The sequence below is a fragment of the Oncorhynchus kisutch genome, linkage group LG21, assembly GCF_002021735.2.
Source record: "Oncorhynchus kisutch isolate 150728-3 linkage group LG21, Okis_V2, whole genome shotgun sequence".
Lineage (NCBI taxonomy): Eukaryota > Metazoa > Chordata > Actinopteri > Salmoniformes > Salmonidae > Oncorhynchus > Oncorhynchus kisutch.
The window spans coordinates 31,277,996-31,295,490 of NC_034194.2; the positions used below are offsets into that span (position 1 = coordinate 31,277,996).

Consider the following 17,495-nt stretch of genomic DNA (forward strand, 5'->3'; position numbering starts at 1 on the left):
TGCAGGGTAAACACAACACCAGGTCATTTTTTATTTTTTTATTTCACCTTAACCAGGTAGGCTAGTTGAGAACAAGTTCTCATTTGCAACTGCGACCTGGCCAAGATAAAGCATAGCAGTGTGAACAGACAACACAGAGTTACACATGGAGTAAACAATTAACAAGTCAATAACACAGTAGAAAAAAAAGAGATTGATTTCCATTCTATTAAGTATATCACTTTAGTCAATATAATTGGAAATAAGAGAAATGCAGGAAAAAAATTGCCATGCGTTTATCTGCAAAGCTAAATGTTTGGCAAATATGCTACTATCATTCTTAAAGAAAACGTAACACCAGTGTTCTACCTCATCCCTAGTATTTAAAAACATATTTTAGTGGCCTGTGTGGTCCAGTGGTTCACTTGTATACAGTACCCCACAATGACAAAGTAAAAACAGTTATTTAGATTTTGTTGCACATTTATAAAAAAATTTAACAAATACCTTATTTACGTAAGAATTCAGACCCTTTGCTATGAGACTCAAAATTTTGCTCAGGTGCATCCTGTTTCCATTGTCATCCTTGAGATGTTTCTACAACTTGATTAGAGTCCACCTGTGGTAAATTCAATTGATTGGACAAGATTTGGAAAGGCACACATCTGTCTATGTAAGGTCAGAGCAAAAACCAAGCCATGAGGTTGAAGGAATTGTCCATAGAGCTCCGAGACAGGATTGTGTCGAGGCCCAGATCTGGGGAAGGGTACCAAAAAATGTCTGCAGCATTGAAGGTCCCCAAGAAGTGGCCACCATCATTCCTAAATGGGAAAAGTTTGAAACCACCAAGACTCTTCCTAGCGCTGGCTGCCCAGCCAAACTGAGCAATCGAGGGAGGAGGGCCTTGGTCAGGGAGATGACCAAGAACCAGATATGATCTCTGGAACTCAGTCAGAGTAACTCTGTGGAAATTAGAGAACCTTCCAGAAGGACAATCATATCTGCAGTACTCCACCAATCAGGCCTTTATGGTAGAGTGGCAAGATGGAAGCCACTCCTCAGTAAAAGGCACATGACAGCCTGTTTAGAGTTTGCCAAAAGGCACCTAAAGGACTCTGAAAATGAGAAACAAGATTCTCTTGTCTGATGAAACCAAGTTTGAACTATTGGGCCTGAATGCCAAGTGTCACGTCTGGAGGAAACCTGGCACAATCCCTACGGTAACGCACGGTGGTGTCAGCAGCATGCTGTGGGGATGTTATTCAGCCCAGGGACTGAGAGACTAGTCAGGATCGAGGAAAGATGAATGGAGCAAAGTACAGAGAGATCCTTGATGGAAAACCTGCTCAGGACCTCAGACTGGAGCAAAGGTTCACCTTCCATTAGGACGACGACTTTAAGAACACATCCAAGACAACGCAGGAGTGACTTCGGGATGAGTCTCTGAATGTCCTTGAGTGACCCAGCCAGAGCCCAGACTTGAACCCGATCGTACATCTCTGGAGAAACCTGAAAATAGCATTGAAGCGACGCTCCCCATCCAACTTGACAGAGCTTGAGAGGATCTGCAGAGCAGAATGGGAGAAACAGGTGTGCCAAGCTTGCAGTGCCATACCCAAGAAGACTATAGGTTGTAATTGCTGACAAAGGTGCTTCAACAAAGTACTGAGTAAAGGATATGAATTTACTTTTGTAAATGTGATATTTCCATACTTTTTTTTTTAGGAACTAAGCAACAAAAATTAAACGTCCCTTTTATCAGGAACCTGTCTTTCAAAGATAATTTGTAAAAATCCAAATAACTTCACAGATCTTCACTGTAAAGGGTTTAAACACTGTTTCCCATGCTTTTTCAATGAAACATAAACAATTAATGAACATGCACCTGTGGAATGGTCGACACTAAGAGCTTACAGACGGTAGGCAATTAAGGTCACAGTTATGAAAACTTAGGACACTAAAGAGAACTTTCTACTGACTCTGAAAAATACCCAAAAGAAAGATGCCCAGGCTCCCTGCTCATCTGCATGAACGTGCATTAGGCAAGCTGCAAGGAGGAATGATGACTGCAGATGTGGCCAGGGCAATAATTTGCAATGTACGTACTATGAGACGCCTAAGACAGCGCTACAGGGAGACAGAACGGACAGCTTCTCGCAGTGGCAGACCACGTGTAACAACACCTGCACAGGATCAGTATATCCGAACATCACAACTGCGGGACAGGTACAGGATGGCAACAACAACTGCCGAGATACACCAGGAATGCACAATCCCTCCATCACTGTTCAGACTGTCCGCAATAGGCTGAGAGAGGCTGGACTGAGGGCTTGTAGGCCTGTTGTAAGGCAGGTCCTCACCAGAAATCACCGCCAACAACGTCGCCTATGGGCACAAACCCACCGTTGCTGTCTGGGACTGGCAAAAAGTGCTCTTCTCTGACGAGTTGCTGTTTTGTCTCACGAGGTGTGATGGTCGGATTCGTGTTTATCGTCAAAGGAATGAGCGTTACACCGAGGCCTGTACTCTGGAGCGGGATCGATTTTGAGATGGAGGGTCCGTCATGGTCTGGGGCGGTGTGTCACAGCATCATTGGACTGAGCTTGTTGTCATTGCAGGCAATCTCAGCGCTGTGTGTTGCAGGGAAGACATCCTCCCTCATGTGGTACCCTTCCTGCAGGCTCATCCTAACATGACCCTCCAACATGACAATGCCACCAGCCATACTGCTTGTTCTGTGTGTGATTTCCTGAAAGACAGGAATGTCAGTGATCTGCCATGGCCAGCGAAGAGCTCGGATCTCAATCCCATTGTGCACGTCTGGGACCTGTTGGATCAGAGGTTGAGGGCTAGGGCCATTCCCCCCAGAGATGTCCAGGAACTTGCAAGTGCCTTGCAGGAAGATTGGGGTAACATCTCACAGCAATAACTGGCAAATCTGGTGCAGTCCATGAGGAGGAGATGCACTGCTGCAGTACTTAATGCATCTGGTGGCCACACCAGATACTGACTGTTACTTTTGATTTTGACCCCCCCACTTTGATCAGGGACACATGATTCCATTTGTTGGTCACATGTCTGTGGAACTTGTTCAAGTTTGTCTCAGTTGTTGAATCTTGTTATGTTCATACAAATATTTACACATGTTAAGTTTTCTGAAAATAAACGCAGTTGACAGTGAGAGGGCGTTTATTTCCGAGTTTATATAACTTTGCAAAAATGTCTAAAAAACAGTTTCTTCTTTGCCATTATGGGGTTTTGTGTGTAGATTTATGAGGAAAAAATGATTTAATCCATTTTAGAATAAGGCTGTAACTTATCAAAATGAGGAACAAGTCTGAATACTTCCCAGAATACAGCCTGGGCTACCAGAGTCAGCATGAGTGAATCTGAATCATGCCCTTTTGATTCTCAAACTCTTCCACTTTTCCAGTCTCTTATCTCACTGGTCTATATCAATAAAATATACACATCTTAAAGCGGCAATCAGCAGTTGAAACAGTAACAAAGCACGCTCCCCTCCACTGTTTTGGAGTAAAACAAGCATATATTTTGGGTTCTGATGGGTTATGACAGTTTAACTAAACTCATGAGGCATTTCTACATTTTATTTTTCTAGAGTCAATGGGTGCATATCATTAATTAATACATCCAGAAATGGATGTAACTAGTGCAGACGGTCCCTTTTAATTAATAGCACAAAATCTCTGTTCCTAGAACCAAATCAGGTCTGGAATCAGGGTGTGAATGAGAGAGTGTAGTCTTCATGTTGATGTCTTTATATATATATATATATATTGATGTCTTGTCTCCCTGAGGTTACTTGACAGTGGAGTAGAGGGAGCTGGGGTCAGCAGGGTTCTCTGTCTCTCTCCCTCTGCCAGAAGAGGGCATAACTGAGGCATACATCACTGCATCTTTACTGTTGGCCTACACACACACACACACACACACACACACACACACACACACACACACACACACACACACACACACACACACACACCAAAGTAAAGGCTTTAAACAGTGTGTATGAGGGAGAGTGATACCATTACAATATGTTCCGTTTTGCTTCACTTACGTTAACTCTATGAGGGGGATTTTGATTGAAGTGGTCAATGGAGGCATAGGTGATTCTGTCAGCAGGTTGACTCTACAAGGGTCAAAATTGTTATTGAAACGTGAATCATTTAAACTGGACATTAGTCTGATTGCATGATAACAACGGGGTGAAATTATGTTTCATATTAATCATGTTTCAAACCCCATTAGAATGCTGATGCACTAACCTTGCCCTCATTGGTTGGTGGGGTGGAGTGGTTTACTGCCATCAGACCCTTTATCAATTAATAACAAATGTAATAGATTAAAAACAATAGAATTATAGTGCAAACTCTTGGTGTATTATACTATTATTAAAGTAAAATAACTAACTGTGTGAATTAAGTCACAGTTCACTCACAATGCTGTTATCAGTTGGCACTTGATTCTCTGACAAGAACAAATAAAAGAAATCAGAAGAATTTCAATGAAACAACTGTCTGGCTCCGTGTATTACTGTGTAATTAATGCACTCCATTAAACTCAGAGACAAATGTAAGTCCTTACTGTCTCTCCTCCTGCGTACTATGACAACAGCAGTGACACACACCGCTGCTGCCAAAGCCAATCCTACAGTCACCGTGAGGAAGAGGTTCTGAGAGCCTGAGATGACCAGAGAGGGTAGAAGGGTCTGGTTAGTGGGGGACCTTACAGCAGGGCCAGCTCTCACCTTTTGGGGTCCCCCCCAACCAAAAATGCTAAAGCCCCTAAAAGGCTAGAGAGGGTATTTCTCTCACAGCAAAACACTTAAGTGGCCCCCATCCTGATGGTGGAGAGAAACATTTACGTTTTAAAGTCAATTTCCTGCTGTGTGGTGAATAGAATATTTTGCCGTTTTAAAGGCCCAGTGCAGTCAAAAACATGATTTCCTGTGTTTTATATAAACTCAGCAAAAAAAGAAACATCCTCTCACTGTCAACCGCACTGATTTTCAGCAAACATGTTGTGTAAATATTTGTATGAACATAACAAGACTCAACAACTGAGACATATACTAAATCCGTTCTACAGATATGTGACTAACAGAAATTGAATAATGTGTCCATGAACAAATGGGGGATCACAATCAAAAGTAAGTCAGTATCTGGTGTGGTCACCAGCTGCATTAAGTACTGTAGTGCATCTCCTCTTCATGGACAGCACCAGATTTGCCAGTTCTTGCTGTAAGATGTTACCCCACTCTTCCACCAAGGCACCTGCAAGTTCTCAGACATTTCTATGGGGAAAGGCCCTAGCCCTCACCCTCCGATCCAACAGGTCCCAGACGTGCTCAATGGGATTGAGACCCGGTCTCTTCGCTGGTCATGGCAGAACACTGACATTCCTGTCTTACAGGAAATCACACACAGAATGAACAGTATGGTTGGTGGCATTATCATCCTGGAGGGTCATGTCAGGATGAACATGCAGGAAGGGTACCACATGAGGGAGGAGGATGTCTTCCCTGTAACGCACAGCGCTGAAATTGCCTGCAATGACAACAGGCTCAGTCCCATGATGCTGTGACACACCGCCACAGACCATGACGGACCCTTCACCTCCAAATCGATCCCGCTCCAGAGTACAGGCCTCGGTGTAACGCTCATTCCTTTGACAATAAACACGAATCCGACCATCACACCTGGTGAGACAAAACGGCAACTCGTCAGAGAAGAGCACTTTTTGCCAGTCCTGTCTGGTCCAGCAACTGTGGGTTTGTGCCCATAGGCGACGTTGTTGCCGGTGATTTCTGGTGAGGACCTGCCTTACAACAGGCCTACAAGCCCTCAGTCCAGCCTGTCTCAGCCTATTGCGGACAGTCTGAACAGTGATGGAGGGATTGTGCATTCCTGGTGTATCTCGGCAGTTGTTGTTGCCATCCTGTACCTGTCCCGCAGTTGTGATGTTCGGATGTATCGATCCTGTGCAGGTGTTGTTACACGTGGTCTGCCACTGCGAGAAGCTGTCCGTTCGGTCTCCCTGTAGCGCTGTCTTAGGTGTCTCATAGTACGTACATTGCAAATTATTGCCCTGGCCACATCTGCAGTCATCATTCCTCCTTGCAGCTTGCCTAATGCACGTTCATGCAGATGAGCAGGGAGCCTGGGCATCTTTCTTTTGGGTGTTTTTCAGAGTCAGTAGAAAGGCCTCTTTAGTGTCCTACATTTTCATAACTGTGACCTTAATTGCCTACCGTCTGTAAGAGGTTAGTGTCTTGACGATGTTCCACAGGTGCATGTTCATTAATTGTTTGTGGTACATTGAATAAGCATGGGAAACAGTGTTTAAACCCTTTACAGTGAAGATCTGTGAAGATATTTGGATTTTTACAAATTATCTTTGAAAGACAGGTTCCTGATAAAAGGGACGTTTCTAATTTTGCTGAGTTTATTTCCACACTATGACATTGGAATAATACTGTGAGATTGTGAACTCGATCATGATAATGTCCTTTTAATGTATGAGCTATTTGAATAGACCGCCTGATGATAGACAGCAAACAATAATGCATGCACTAGAGATGGGGGTGTGAGCATATGGGTCTGGGCAGATGTTGTAGATGTTGTAGTTGTTTGTGTGTGTCTGTAAGTTGTTGTTTGTATGTGTATGTTTGTATCTGGTGTGGAATATATATATATATATACACATATATTTGTTACTATTATTAAAATGAAAATGAAAGAGACTGAAATTTCTGCCTGTGTTTGGTGGGATAGTTTTATCCTACCATAGTGACATCACCATGCTGTAAAATAGTTAATAGACTGAGTTCCAAACCTTTCTGCTAATAGTAGACATTTTCAAATTTATAGAGCATAAAAGTCAAGTGAACAAGTGTGTGTGTGTAATTTTATATTTCATTCAGGTATCGATAATGTAGTTCTGTTGTGATAATAACGTTAGTTGTGTTGTGTCAGAGTTAAGGCCTGGGCCGTCCACCAAGTCAATACCTGTAACGATTATGATCAAATATAGGCTACATAACTATAAAACGTTGGTGAACATCCACACTAGATGAAAGTGGATCATGTATCGTTCTACAGTCCTACTCCTGTCAGTCGACTGATCAACGCATCCTACTGCAGAGCTGCCTATATAAACAGGACCTTTCACAAGGTCTCTTAACACACAGATACTGGTTCAGACCATTCAGTGCTTTCATGGTGTGTTCATTGTCATAGTGACAACTGCAAATAATACTTCAATGTACATGTAGGACTAATGAAAAATAATATAATAACTTGTATTTAAATGTAGCAATTCAACTACAAATGCCATTTAGCCTGCTCATCTTTTACAGCATGTCGTTGCATACAGAGGTAAGGCAATAAATAGGCCATATAGTGGCAAAATAATTACAATTTAGCAATGAAACACTGAAGTGATCGATGTGCAGAAGATGATTGCGCACGTAGAGATACTGGAGTGCAAAGGAGAAAAACAAGAACAATATCGGGTCAATGATCATATCACCTCCACCCTACCTGATAAGCTAGACCCACTCCAATTTGCTTACTGCCCTAATAGGTCCACAGACGATGCAATTGCTATCACACTGCACACTGGCCTATCCCATCTGGACAAGCGGAATACCTATGTAAGAACGCTGTTCATTGACTACAGCTCAGCATTTAACACCATAGTACCCTCCAAACTTGTCATTAAGCTTGAGACCCTGGGTCTTGACCCCGCCCTGTGTAACTGGGTCCTGGACTTTCTGATGGTGGTGGTGAGGGTAGGAAACAACATCTCCATCCCGCTGATCCTCAACACTGGGGCCCCACAAGGGTGCGTTCTCAGCTCCCCCCTGTAGTCTCTGTTCACCCATGACTGCGTGGCCATGCACGCCTCCAACTCAATGATCAAGTTTGCAGACGACATTACAGTAGTAGGCTTGATTACCAACAACGACAAGACAGCCTACAGGGAAGAGGTAAGGGCCCTTGGAGTGTGGTGTCAGGAAAATAAACTCTCACTCAATGTCTACAAAACAAAGGAGATGATCGTGCACTTCAGGATGCAGCAGAGGGAGCATCCCCCCGTCCAAATCGATGGGACAGCAGTGGAGAAGGTGGAAAGTTTTACGTTTCTTGGCTTTCACATCACGGACAAACTGAAATGGTCCACCCACACAGACAGCGTGGTGAAGAATGCGCAAAAGTGCCTCTTCCACCTCAGGAGGCTGAAGAAATTTGGCTTGTCACCTAAAACCCTCATAAACTTCTACAGATGGACAATTGAAAGCATCCTGTCGGGCTGTCGGGCTCCGGCCACAACCTTAAGGCTCTCCAGAGGATGGTGCAGTCTGCACAATGCATCACCGGGGGCAAACAACCTGCCCTCCAGGACACCTACACCACCCGATGTCACAGGAAGGCCAAAAAGAACATAAAGAACAACATCCACCCGAATCACTGCATGTTCACCCCGCAATCATCCAGAAGGCGAGGTCAGTACAGGTGCATCAAAGCTGGGACCAAGAGTCTAAAAAAACAGCTTCTATCTCAAGGCCAGACTGTTAAACAGCTCTCACTAACATACAGTGGCTGCTGCCAACATATTAACTTATTTCATAGTTTTGATGTCTTCACTATTATTCTACAATGTAGAAAATAGCAAAAATAGAGAAAAACCTTCGGATGAGCAGCTCTGCCCAAACTTTTGACTGGCACTGTATGTAGTAAATAAGTAAAGAACCACAGGTATTAAGTAGAACATGTGATGTAGTGATAAATAGTAAATTAGTGGGATTGGCGCCATTTGGTGGCAACTATAAACAATTGCATAATAAGACCTAGTATAAATTTATGTACTCGTGACTCAGACTTGGAGTCAGACTCGACGGACTGAAAAACAGCTTCTATCTCAAGGCCATCAGGCTGTTAAACAGCCACCACTAACATTGAGTGGCTGCTGCCAACATACTGACTCAACTTCAGCCACTTTAATACATTTAATAAATTGATTTAATAAAGGTATCACTAGTCACTTTAAATAATGGCACTTTAATAATGTCTACCTACCCTACATTACTCATCTCATATATATATATACTGTATTCTACACCATCTACTGCATCTTGCCTATGCAGATCGGCCATCGCTCATCCATATATTTATATGTACATATTCTTAATCATTCCTTTACACTTGTGTGTATAAGGTAGTTGTTGTGAAATTGTTAGATTACTTGTTAGATATTACTGCATGGTCAGAACTAAAGCACAAGCATTTCACTACATTCGCATTAATATCTGCTAACCATGTGTATGTGACCAATAAAATTTGATTTGTTTTGATTTGAAGTCACCTTGTCTGAGAGAGAATTACACGGTTATCAAACCATCATGCCAGAGTAAGCCTACAGGAAACACAGCCCTTATTTGAAGTGTATCTCAAATCCCCTACGGGAGAAATGAATGGTGGAAAAAGGATTGGAACCATTTCCGTGTTTGACCACTAGGTTTAATGGGTAGGATGACTCATACTGTGCTACTCTATTGAATGTTGATATTCCCGAAAGGCCAGTCTCTTTGGCAGTGACAAGGAGTGGCAAGGAGTGGAACGTTAGCTAAAGAGTCTGGTACTTAGCCTATGTACTCCCTGCATAGTAGTTGAAAACAAACAAGGTGACCACTTTTCATGAATAATTGTAATGGCTGTCGTTGGTGGAAGAAGGTGAGGACCAAGGTGCAGCTTGGTAAGTGTTCATGATTTTTAATATAATCAAAACAAAAATAATAACTAGGAAGACCGAACAAACGAAACAGTCCTGTCTAGTGAAAACACAAAACAGAAAACAAACACCCACGAAACACAGGTGGAAAAAGGCTACCTAAGTATGATTCTCAATCAGAGACAACTAACGACACCTGCCTCTGATTGAGAACCATACCAGGCCAAACTCAAAAAACCAACATAGACTGCCCACCCCAACCCACCCAACCCACGCCCTGACTATACTAAAACAAAAGACAAAACAAAGGAACTAAGGTCAGAACGTGACAATAATGGTGACATCACAGTACAGAATGGATCCACATCCACTGACTCTGTGTTGCCTATAGAGTTTCCTCTACTCAATCTGCTAAATCTTTCTCTACAACAATCTCTGAATCACGAGACAAGCAGTACTTCCTATAAATATGTTTGGGGCTGTTATGGTCCTGAGTGGTTGTCTTGACAGGATTCAGAGTTGTCCCATCAGAACCATCTGAAAAATATTCATTCAAGTGTCTTGACTTTGGTAGATTTTTGAGACATTTTTTATAACCCAGTCTGAAGAATGAGGGACCAGCGCATCTGACCCAACATTTGGGAAACACTACTTTACAGGAACAGCACTCATTTATTGACTCATTTATGTATCTAGATGCTAAATGGAAGATGTACTATTTCTGATTAAATTTTTCCTGAGGCGTTGAAGGTGACGTCACCACCATCTTCTGTGCCCTTTAATATCTAGTTCAGGAGGAGAAAAACATCCTCTTTTAAATAACTTCATCATCAGACACAAACAGTAGAGAGCAGGGTGCTTGTTCACTCATCACTGATATCAGGAGTGTACTTTAACGTCATTAAAGTTTAGCACTGGCGTGGGATGTCAGAGTTACATAGACAAGCAGGGATTCATATGGGAACAGAGAAGTGTGAAATGCACCACAGCAAATGTGAAGATCAAAACATAAGTTAGACTGCATATACACATACTGTATATGCTTTGTGTTGACCAAGGTAATACATCTGACTTTGGCCCCATGCTGTACCACTCATACTATCTACAATACAACTGAGAAGGGAAATAGTATTAAATACAATACCAGCAGAAGATGGGGAGGTGGTTGACAAGGCTGGTCTTGTAGTAGAGGCTGTACTTCATGGATAGTAGTTGAAAACAGAGTGACCACTTTTCATTGGTGAATACTGGTGACATCACAGTACAGAATGGATCCACAACTCACTCCGTGTTGCCTGTAGAGTTCTCTACTCAATCTGTTACATCTTTCTCTACTCCAATCTCTAGAGCACTAGACAAGCAGTACTTCCTATTAATACGTTTGTGCCTGTTTTTACATGACCAGTCTTATACTGTTGTGGAGTACTGCTGGTTGTCTTGATGGGAATTAGAGAAGTTACAGAAAACATTTACTATATCTGCACACATCATACAGATGGGAGTATTTTACATGGGACAGTAGAGATGACATCACTATCAGTGGTCTTTTCAGCAATATCTAATTCAGTAGGAGATGAACATCCTCTTTTAGTTTATTAGATAACCCATCATCATCATCATCAGACACAGCAGTAGGATTCAAATCAAATTCATCATCAATCACTAATATCACAAATATCAGGATAAAGGGTCAGGTTTGATATTAAATTTAATATCATCACAGATCTTGTGAACTTATTCATATTATAGGAGCATAACAAGAACTCATACCTGAGAATGTGGAGGTGAAGTCAATGGAGATCTTCACATTTCCCTCTTCAGTCAGCGTGCACGTCCACTTCCTGTTGTTGTCCTTCTTCTGGAGTGTCACAGTCAGAGTGATGTCACGGGAAGAATCCTGTGTGTCCTGGGCATTAGTACCTGTTTTAGGGTCCCAGCTGAGACTAAATCTTGACCGGCACGTTCCATGTTGCTTACAGGTGAGCAGAGAACACCGTAATGTCATATTTACATTAGGCTTCAGATCTGTCACTGGTGTGGTAGAGAAGACTGAGAAAGAGAAAAAAGGTATACAGTATTTGTTGGCGGTTTTCACATTACATATGATGATTACACCACACTTATACACATTGACATTTAAACTCTGATTTAAACAGTAATACTCACGAGTTAGAACAAACAGATGAACAGGAGCATCACCTCCATGTTTTGGTCCAGTCTTTGCAAGGAACTGTTGACAGGTGTAGAGTCCAACATCCTCAGCTCTGACATCACTAACATGTAGAGAACAGTTAGACGCCACACTCAGTCTGTCAGCTATGTTGTTTAGTTGTTGTTGTTTTTTCACCTTCCCTAGACCGACTAGTTCAATGGCAGTTCTATTCACGGTATAGATCCATGTAGTAGAGGAGCAGTTTGGATAAACCACATTGTTACACGGCAGACTGACATTATCTCCCACTCTGGAGAACATAGAGAGAGTTTCTCCACAGACACCTGGAAGGAGTATGACATCAGATAATTATTAACTGGTAATACAGATGACATTATCTTTCATAGGTATTCTTATTGATATTCTTCAGTGTGAATAATAGTGTAATATACTGTCTATTATACAATAGTGAAGATAAGAGTAAACAGATACACAACAGAAATGTCATCATAATATTAATAAAATGTACTAGTGAACTAGTTTGGCCGTGTGAAATAAATGTGTTGTATGATCTCTAATGACATATTCTTACTCTCTCTCCTCTGTCTTACCTGTTAGCAGGTACAAAACGGTCACAAGCAATCCCAAAAATGATTGAGGGATGTCAGCCATGATCCTCTCTCTCTCTCTCTGCTCTGTCTCTGTGTATCTCTCTGTCTCTCTCTGCTCTTTTTCTGTCTCTTTCCTCTTTCAGAGTGTCTCAGCACTATGAGTTTCTCACCATACAGCAGCATCTCTATTCATCACTATAGCATCACTTCCTCAAAGTGGTCATGGTTTTAATCTAGTTTCTGACACCTTGGTGAGAATCTTCCAGCTCACCAGCAGTTGAAGGCTGTCATGACTGTCCTGATCAGGTCAGGTTACAGGAGACCACAACCCTACAGATTATCTCTCAACCCCAACAGAGGAGGAGGGATCTAGGGGTCTGAAGATGTGTTTTTTTTATGGCCCCTCACTCCCCTGGTAAATCTCAGGCCACAGACAAATTCCTTTGTCCTGTTAATATGGAGAACCAGCCTCAGAACATTAAACATGAACTAAAGGGACTTTGGAACAATGGTTTTCTTCAGCCACAATGGTGGTCATGATGAAAGATGGAATATGAAAATGTATGTCATTTTTGTTCTGTTATTAAAGGTTAATAGATGACGTTATTACGAAAACATTGTAATGTGAAGGGTTTTCCTAGTATATGTCTGATATACTAAACTCAAAGAATATGGCTGCCTAAATATGGTTCCCAATCAGAGACAACGATAAACACCTGCCTCTGATTGAGAACCACTCCAGACAGCCATAGACTTTGCTAGATAACCCACTACACTACAATCCCAATACCAACACCAAAACCCCAAGACAAAACACACCCCAATACAAAAAACCCATGCCACACCCTGGCCTGACCAAATACATAAAGATAAACACAAAATACTTTGACCAGGGCGTGACATGCTGTAAGAGCTCTGATAGGTTGGCGGACGTCTTTCGGAAGTTGTCATAGTTACTGTGGAAGAGGGTGAGTACCATAAGCCTCTTAGGTTTTGTATGGAAGTCAATGTGCCCAGAGGAGGGTGGAAACTAGCTGTGCTCCAGCTACACCATGGTGCTACCTTGCAAAACAACTGGTGACGTGAATATTTTTAGCTTAGTTGTTTCTACAAATTTACTTTTTCATAAGTGTTTTATGAAATTCACAATTCCTCCCCTTGCTCCTCTGAGGAGCCTCCACTGTCATATTCATTTGAATGGTTAATCAGACTTGGCATTTCTCCACTCCTCTCATTCTGTGTACATCCTAATTGTATCTAAATAGTTTACAGGACAGAAATAAGTCAAATGACATAGTCAAATGACATTGTCAAATGACATAGTCAACACGTCAACATGACATATCATTGTAATCAAGTCTCTTGTCTCTCCAGGATTGGAAGTCATTCAGAGATGCTGCTGCCACATCATTGGCACTTCCTACAACTCCCTCCCAAGGCCTTCAAAGTGCTCCTGCACAACCACCAGTCCTCTGAACAAGTTTCTAACCTCTACACAGTAACAGTATGATCTGAGGAGTTCAATGTAACACATTGCAATACCAGACACCATAGATCATTCAAGAGGGGAGAGAGGAGAGGAGAGTAGAGAAGATGAGAGGTGAGTACAGGAGAGAGTAGAGGAGAGAGAGGAGAGCAGAGTAAAAGAGAGAGAAGAGTAAAACAGAGTAGAGGAGAGAGAGAGGAGATGAGAGTAGAGGAGAGATGAGGGCAGAGGAGAGAGGAATGTAGAGGAGAGAGGAGGAGAGAGGAGAGTAGAGGAGAGAGGAGAGCAGAGGAGAGAGGAGAGCAGAGGAGAGAGGAGAATAGTGGAGAGAGGAGAGTATAGGATAGAGGAGAGTATAACAGAGTAAAGGAGAGAGGAGAGTAGAGGAGAGAGGAGAATAGAGAGGAGGATGAGAGAGGAGTGGAGAGAAGAGGAGGGTAGCTGAGAGAGTAGAGGAGGGGAGAGTAGAGTAGAGGAGAGACGAGAGAGGAGAGCAGAGGAGAGAGGACAGTAAAGGAGAGAGCAGAAAGGAGAGGAGAGAGGAGAGTAGAGAGGAGAGGAGAGGAGAGAAGAGGAGAGCGAAGATTAGAGGAGAGAGTCCAGAGAGAATCAAATCAAATCAAATCAAATGCATTTATATAGCATTTCGTACATCAGCTGATATCTCAAAGTGCTGTACAGAAACCCAGCCTAAAACCCCAAACAGCAAGCAATGCAGGTGTAGAAGCACGGTGGCTCGCAAAAACTCCCTAGAAAGGCCAAAACCTAGGAAGAAACCTAGAGAGGAACCAGGCTATATGGGGTGGCCAGTCCTCTTCTGGCTGTGTCAGGTGGAGATTATAACAGAACATATCCAAGATGTTCAAATGTTCATAAATGACCAGCATGGTCGAATAATAATAAGGCAGAACAGTTGAAACTGGGGACAGCCGGGTGGAGATTATAACAGAACATGGCCAAGATGTTCAAATGTTCATAAATGACCAGCATGGTCGAATAATAATAAGGCAGAACAGTTGAAACTGGAGCAGCAGCACGGCCAGGTGGACTGGGGACAGCAAGGAGTCATCATGTCAGGTAGTCTTGGGGCATGGTCCTAGGGCTCAGGTCCTCCGAGAGAGAGAAAGAAAGAGAGAATTAGAGAGAGCATATGTGGGGTGGCCAGTCCCCTTCTGGCTGTGCCGGGTGGAGATTATAACAGAACATGGCCAAGATGTTCAAATGTTCATAAATGACCAGCATGGTCGAATAATAATAAGGCAGAACAGTTGAAACTGGAGCAGCAGCACGGCCAGGTGGACTGGGGACAGCAAGGAGTCATCATGTCAGGTAGTCCTGGGGCATGGTCCTAGGGCTCAGGTCCTCCGAGAGAGAGAAAGAAAGAGAGAAGGAGAGAATTAGAGAACGCACACTTAGATTCACACAGGACACCGAATAGGACAGGAGAAGTACTCCGGATATAACAAACTGACCCTAGCCCCCCGACACAAACTACTGCAGCATAGATACTGGAGGCTGAGACAAGAGGGGTCAGGAGAAGAGGAGTGTAGAGGGGAGAGCAGAGTAGAGTAGAGTAGAGTAGAGTAGAGGAGAGTAGAGGAGAGTAGAGGAGAGGAGAGGAGAGGAGAGGAGAGGAGAGGAGAGGAGAGGAGAGGAGAGGAGAGGAGAGGAGAGGAGAGGAGAGGAGAGGAGAGGAGAGGAGAGGAGAGGAGAGGAGAGGAGAGGAGAGGAGAGGAGAGGAGAGGAGAGGAAAGAGAATGCCCAGAGAATTGGAAGAGAAAGAAGAATAGAGGAGAGAGGAGAGAGAGGAAAGAAGAGGAGAGGAGAGTACAGGAGAGTAGAGAAGAGTAGAGCGGAGGACAGTAGAGGAGAGAGGAGAGGAGAGGAGAGGAGAGGAGAGGAGAGGAGAGGAGAGGAGAGGAGAGGAGAGGAGAGGAGAGGAGAGGAGAGGAGAGGAGAGGAGAGGAGAGGAGAGGAGAGGAGAGGAGAGGAGAGGAGAGGAGAGGAGAGGAGAGGAGAGGAGAGGAGAGGAGAGGAGAGGAGAGGAGAGAGAAGAGGATAGGATAGGATAGGATAGCATAGGATAGGATAGGATAGGAGAGCAGAGTTGAAGAGAGAGGAGTGTAGAGCAGAGGAGTGGAGAGGATAGAGGAGAGAGGAGAGTAGAGAAGCGCGAAGATTAGAGGAGAGAGTAATGGAGAGTGGAGAGGAGAGAGGAGAAGAGATGAGAGAGGAGAGCAGGGCAGATGCGAGGAGAGTACAGGAGAGAGTAGAGTAGAGGAGAGAGTAATGCAGAGTAGTGGAGAGTAGAGGAGAGACTAAAGCAGAGTAGTGGAGAGTAGAGGAGAGAGTAGAGCAGAGTAGTGGAGAGTGGAGAGGAGAGGAGAGAGGAGAGGAGAGGAGAGGAGGGAATAAGAGAGGAGAGGAGAGGAGAGGAGAGGAGAGGAGAGGAGAGGAGAGGAGAGGAGAGGAGAGGAGAGGAGAGGAGAGGAGAGGAGAGGAGAGGAGAGGAGAGGAGAGGAGAGGAGAGGAGAGGAGAGGAGAGGAGAGGAGAGGAGAGGAGAGGAGAGGAGAGGAGAGGAGAGGAGAGGAGAGCGAAGAGGACATAGGAGAGGAGAGCAGAGAGGTGAGGAGAGTATAGGAGAGAAGAGAAAGAAGAATAGAGGAGAGAGGAGAGAGAGGAAAGAAGAGGAGAGGAGAGTACAGGAGAGTAGAGAAGAGTAGAGCGGAGGACAGTAGAGGAGAGAGGAGAGGAGAGGAGAGGAGAGGAGAGGAGAGGAGAGGAGAGGAGAGGAGAGGAGAGGAGAGGAGAGGAGAGGAGAGGAGAGGAGAGGAGAGGAGAGGAGAGGAGAGGAGAGGAGAGGAGAGGAGAGGAGAGGAGAGGAGAGGAGAGGAGAGGAGGAGAGGAGAGGAGAGGAGAGGAGAGGAGAGGAAAGAGAAGAGGATAGGATAGGATAGGATAGCATAGGATAGGATAGGATAGGAGAGCAGAGTTGAAGAGAGAGGAGTGTAGAGCAGAGGAGTGGAGAGGATAGAGGAGAGAGGAGAGTAGAGAAGCGCGAAGATTAGAGGAGAGAGTAATGGAGAGTGGAGAGGAGAGAGGAGAAGAGATGAGAGAGGAGAGCAGGGCAGATGCGAGGAGAGTACAGGAGAGAGTAGAGTAGAGGAGAGAGTAATGCAGAGTAGTGGAGAGTAGAGGAGAGACTAAGCAGAGTAGTGGAGAGTAGAGGAGAGAGTAGAGCAGGAGTAGTGGAGAGTGGAGAGGAGAGGAGAGAGGAGAGGAGAGGAGAGGAGGGAATAAGAGAGGAGAGGAGAGGAGAGGAGAGGAGAGGAGAGGAGAGGAGAGGAGAGGAGAGGAGAGGAGAGGAGAGGAGAGGAGAGGAGAGGAGAGGAGAGGAGAGGAGAGGAGAGGAGAGGAGAGGAGAGGAGAGGAGAGGAGAGCGAAGAGGACATAGGAGAGGAGAGCAGAGAGGTGAGGAGAGGAGAGTATAGGAGAGAAGAGAAAGAAGAA

At 44.0% G+C, this 17,495-nt stretch overlaps 1 protein-coding gene across 3 annotated transcripts; it reads right to left on the reverse strand.

Annotated features, from left to right (window-relative positions):
- LOC109879219 (uncharacterized) lies at nt 1-12,666 on the reverse strand. 3 transcript variants are annotated; one of them, XR_004204711.1, is made up of 9 exons: nt 12,499-12,664; nt 11,902-12,231; nt 11,506-11,784; nt 10,880-10,982; nt 4,588-4,683; nt 4,442-4,470; nt 4,269-4,316; nt 4,061-4,132; nt 3,164-3,909 (listed from the first exon to the last, which is right to left on the reverse strand). XR_004204711.1 is itself a non-coding variant. In XM_031800815.1 (9 exons), the coding sequence occupies exons 1-9, from the start codon at nt 12,557-12,559 to the stop codon at nt 3,799-3,801; spliced, it is 1,074 nt and encodes a 357-aa protein (XP_031656675.1). In that variant the 5' UTR covers nt 12,560-12,666; the 3' UTR covers nt 3,164-3,798. The 3 variants fall into 3 exon arrangements, 2 of the variants coding, with proteins under 2 accessions (XP_031656676.1, XP_031656675.1); XM_031800815.1 differs by having other exon boundaries at nt 10,880-10,927; nt 12,499-12,666; XM_031800816.1 differs by lacking the exon at nt 10,880-10,982 and having other exon boundaries at nt 1-3,909; nt 12,499-12,663.
- Nucleotides 12,667-17,495: the final 4,829 nt, after the last annotated feature.

Coding starts and splice junctions, on each gene's coding strand:
- LOC109879219 (XM_031800815.1), bottom strand. CDS start 12,559: ATGGCTGACATCCCTCAATCATTTTTGGGATTGCTTGTGACCGTTTTG. Junction 11,785..11,901: donor TCATCTGTTTGTTCTAACTC/GTGAGTATTACT, acceptor TCTCTTTCTCAG/TCTTCTCTACCACACCAGTG. Junction 3,910..4,060: donor ATCCCCCTCATAGAGTTAAC/GTAAGTGAAGCA, acceptor GTGTGTGTGTAG/GCCAACAGTAAAGATGCAGT.